This window comes from Armigeres subalbatus, unplaced genomic scaffold, assembly GCF_024139115.2.
Source record: "Armigeres subalbatus isolate Guangzhou_Male unplaced genomic scaffold, GZ_Asu_2 Contig561, whole genome shotgun sequence".
In the NCBI taxonomy this organism is placed as follows: Eukaryota; Metazoa; Arthropoda; class Insecta; order Diptera; family Culicidae; genus Armigeres; species Armigeres subalbatus.
The window spans coordinates 437751-440449 of NW_026943327.1; the positions used below are offsets into that span (position 1 = coordinate 437751).

Here is a 2699-nt window from a genome sequence, read left to right on the forward strand (position 1 = left end):
CTAAAGGACAATAAAGCAGAGCTACAAGAAACTTTCAAATTCCACTGATGCGTCACGCAATCACAGCTACTCTGGTTGCGCCGTTGGTGCACGAAAAATTGTAACACTTCAACTATAAGACCTTTCTCAGCATCTTGTGCCTCTGTGCTTTACTGGGCCTCCATATACAGATGTACTCGACTTGCGGTTAGCGGCAGTTTATCGGAATAATAAGCCGACTGGGAATCATCCCCAAACTAATAAATAATTAGAGATCATGTGACCTATCTCGGTACCTGTCTTTCTGCTCCATTCGACATGTGGAATGATAAGGCTCGTCTCATTGGTTCACCATAAATACTGAGAGCACAATGCAGATTCAATCATTGGCAAGTGACGTTTCATTTATTCTATGCAATGTGCACGTGGTTGAAGTTTCTGGTTTGTCTGCAATTAATTGGAATAGCATGTGGCCATCTTTCAAGAGGTTGCGTATCTTTGATTGCTTTGATTTCACGGGATATCAAATTGTTATCTTGTTCCAGCATCAATCGTCTGCTACTGGAGGCTACGTACCGATCTAGACGAATCGCTAAGATCTTATTTGGAAAAATGCGATTACGTCGTAGTGTGCGATGATGTTTGCGATCGCGGCCAAGCGGTGCGGTCGTGTGCCGGAGAAAAACTTACCTTCCTGAAGCAGATGGTGCCCACAGCGAAGATCATGCTCGATCCCACTCAGTGTAAATCCTTTGAGCTGAGAATTGAGGAAGACAGCGAGCAATTTTGCCACGAAATTGAGCAATGCGTGAAGGATGGTTTATACGACGGAATCGATCTGGATTTCAATGTATTTGTATTGGAATTATCGGATCAGGTAAGTTCATATGGATGCGACATGGTGAAAACAATATTATTCTTTTTTTTTCTTTTTCGAAAATTAGATAGTCTTTGGTCAGATATTGGCTAAGCTCAGACAACGATTGAGTTCAAAAATAATCATTTCGTTATCAATGGATGCACCACTCTTATCATCGGGACCGTTGAACAATGCAATCATTCAGAACGTTGATTTCGTAACATCTTACAAGGATGAGTTAATTGGTAATGTAGATCAGGGTGAAGAATTCGTTGTGCGAAAATATGCAGATACATCGATCGAACAGTTGCTGGCAAACGGAATCCCTCCGAAAAAAATTGTTTTAGGTTTGAAAACTGCCGGGATTGCTAAAGACCCATTGGCCAAATATGAAAAATGTTTCAAAAAGTGTGTATCAATAGGTTTGATACCATATGGACAGGTAGTTTCGAGCTAAAGTAATAACTATTCAGTTTTAAATTATTGACCCGATTTGAATTTTAAGGTTTGTGAGCTGCGTGATCAAGGTGCAAGGTTCTGCAGTTGGCGAAGCGATCGTCAGTGCATATTGTTTGATGGTAGATCAAAGCTTTTTTATGACAACTTGGAGACGGCTAAAGAACGTGCGCTTCAGTGCACTAAACATAGATTGAAAGGAGTTTCAATTCTTTTGAATTACGATGATGGAGCGGGAATTTGTGGAGATGGAAATTATCCATTGTTGAGCTCAGTTCACGAAGTGTTCTCATCACAATTGACGAGCGAGGATGATGATTCCAACACAAGAAGAACCAAACATAATAATAGAAAATCTATTGGCCATGATAATCTCGATGAAGAGATTGATCGTTTGGAATTGGCCATTGAACATCTGCAGAAATCAACCAATCTGTTAGAAACAATTTCGAGTTTTCTGTTACGTGCATTATACAAAGTAATTGACGTGGTCATTGCATTTGTGTCAAAGGGAGATAATGATGGTCCCCATAATATGAAAAATAATACAGATGTAAGGGATCCTATTTTTGAAAAACATGACACCCCCGCCGATATCAATAAAGATAATAGTTCCAGCCTTGAGACGTTCCGAAAGGAAGCAGGAAAAATAGCCGAGGAGCAGAAGATTCCTATTATCGCCACGAATGAAGAAGAAGAGATCCATGAAGGGCAGATTGATATTCCAAAGCATCCAGCTAAGCCGAAACCAGTCGAGAGTTTGCTTGGTATTTAATTGAATTCTCACGAACAGTCTCGAAAATGTTACTTCTTGATGTTTGTTATAAAAAAGTTATTTTATAAATTTTATCCTGGATGGTGCTTGTACTCGCAAAAAGAGTTATTTTTTCGAATTAGGAGAGCAAAAACAGTTTATTTTGTATTAGACAACTCATCTACCTAAAAATAAACATGAGAAAAAAAGATAACAGAAAATTGTGTATATCATGAACGGTGCAGAAAATTACAATTTTTTATTATATTACCAGACTAAAGCCGGAGTGGCCTGTGCATTACATAAAAGTCTTCTCCATTCGGGTCGGTCCATGGCTGCATTTCGTCCTCCACCTGATCGATCCACCTTGTCCGCTGTACACCTCGCTTTCTAGTTCCCGTCGGATCGTTGTCGAGAACCATTTTCAGCGGACTACTGTCCGACATTCTGGCTACGTGCCCGGCCCACCGCAGTCTTCCGATATTCGCGGTGTAAACGATGGATGGTTCTCCCAACAGCTGATGCAGATCGTGGTTCATTCGCTTCCTTCACGTACCGTCCGCCATCTGCACCCCACCATAGATGGTACGCAGCACTTTCCTTTCGAAAACTCCCAGTGCGCGTTGGTCCTCCACGAGCATCGTCCAGGTC

At 41.1% G+C, this 2699-nt stretch overlaps 1 protein-coding gene across 1 annotated transcript; it reads left to right on the forward strand.

The window, feature by feature from the left end:
• Window positions 1-396: 396 nt before the first annotated feature.
• Window positions 397-2197, forward strand: LOC134204387 (uncharacterized). The gene is made up of 4 exons (XM_062679203.1): window positions 397-466; window positions 525-856; window positions 924-1280; window positions 1344-2197. Exons 1-4 carry the CDS (start codon window positions 397-399, stop codon window positions 2067-2069), a joined length of 1485 nt encoding a protein of 494 aa, XP_062535187.1. The 3' UTR covers window positions 2070-2197.
• Window positions 2198-2699: the final 502 nt, after the last annotated feature.

Bases quoted from the DNA above. Each gene is read 5' to 3' on its own strand.
- LOC134204387 (XM_062679203.1), top strand. From the start codon at position 397: ATGTGCACGTGGTTGAAGTTTCTGGTTTGTCTGCAATTAATTGGAATA. The intron at 467-524 runs GTTGCGTATCTT...ATCTTGTTCCAG, and splicing joins ATGTGGCCATCTTTCAAGAG to CATCAATCGTCTGCTACTGG. The intron at 857-923 runs GTAAGTTCATAT...TTCGAAAATTAG, and splicing joins TATTGGAATTATCGGATCAG to ATAGTCTTTGGTCAGATATT.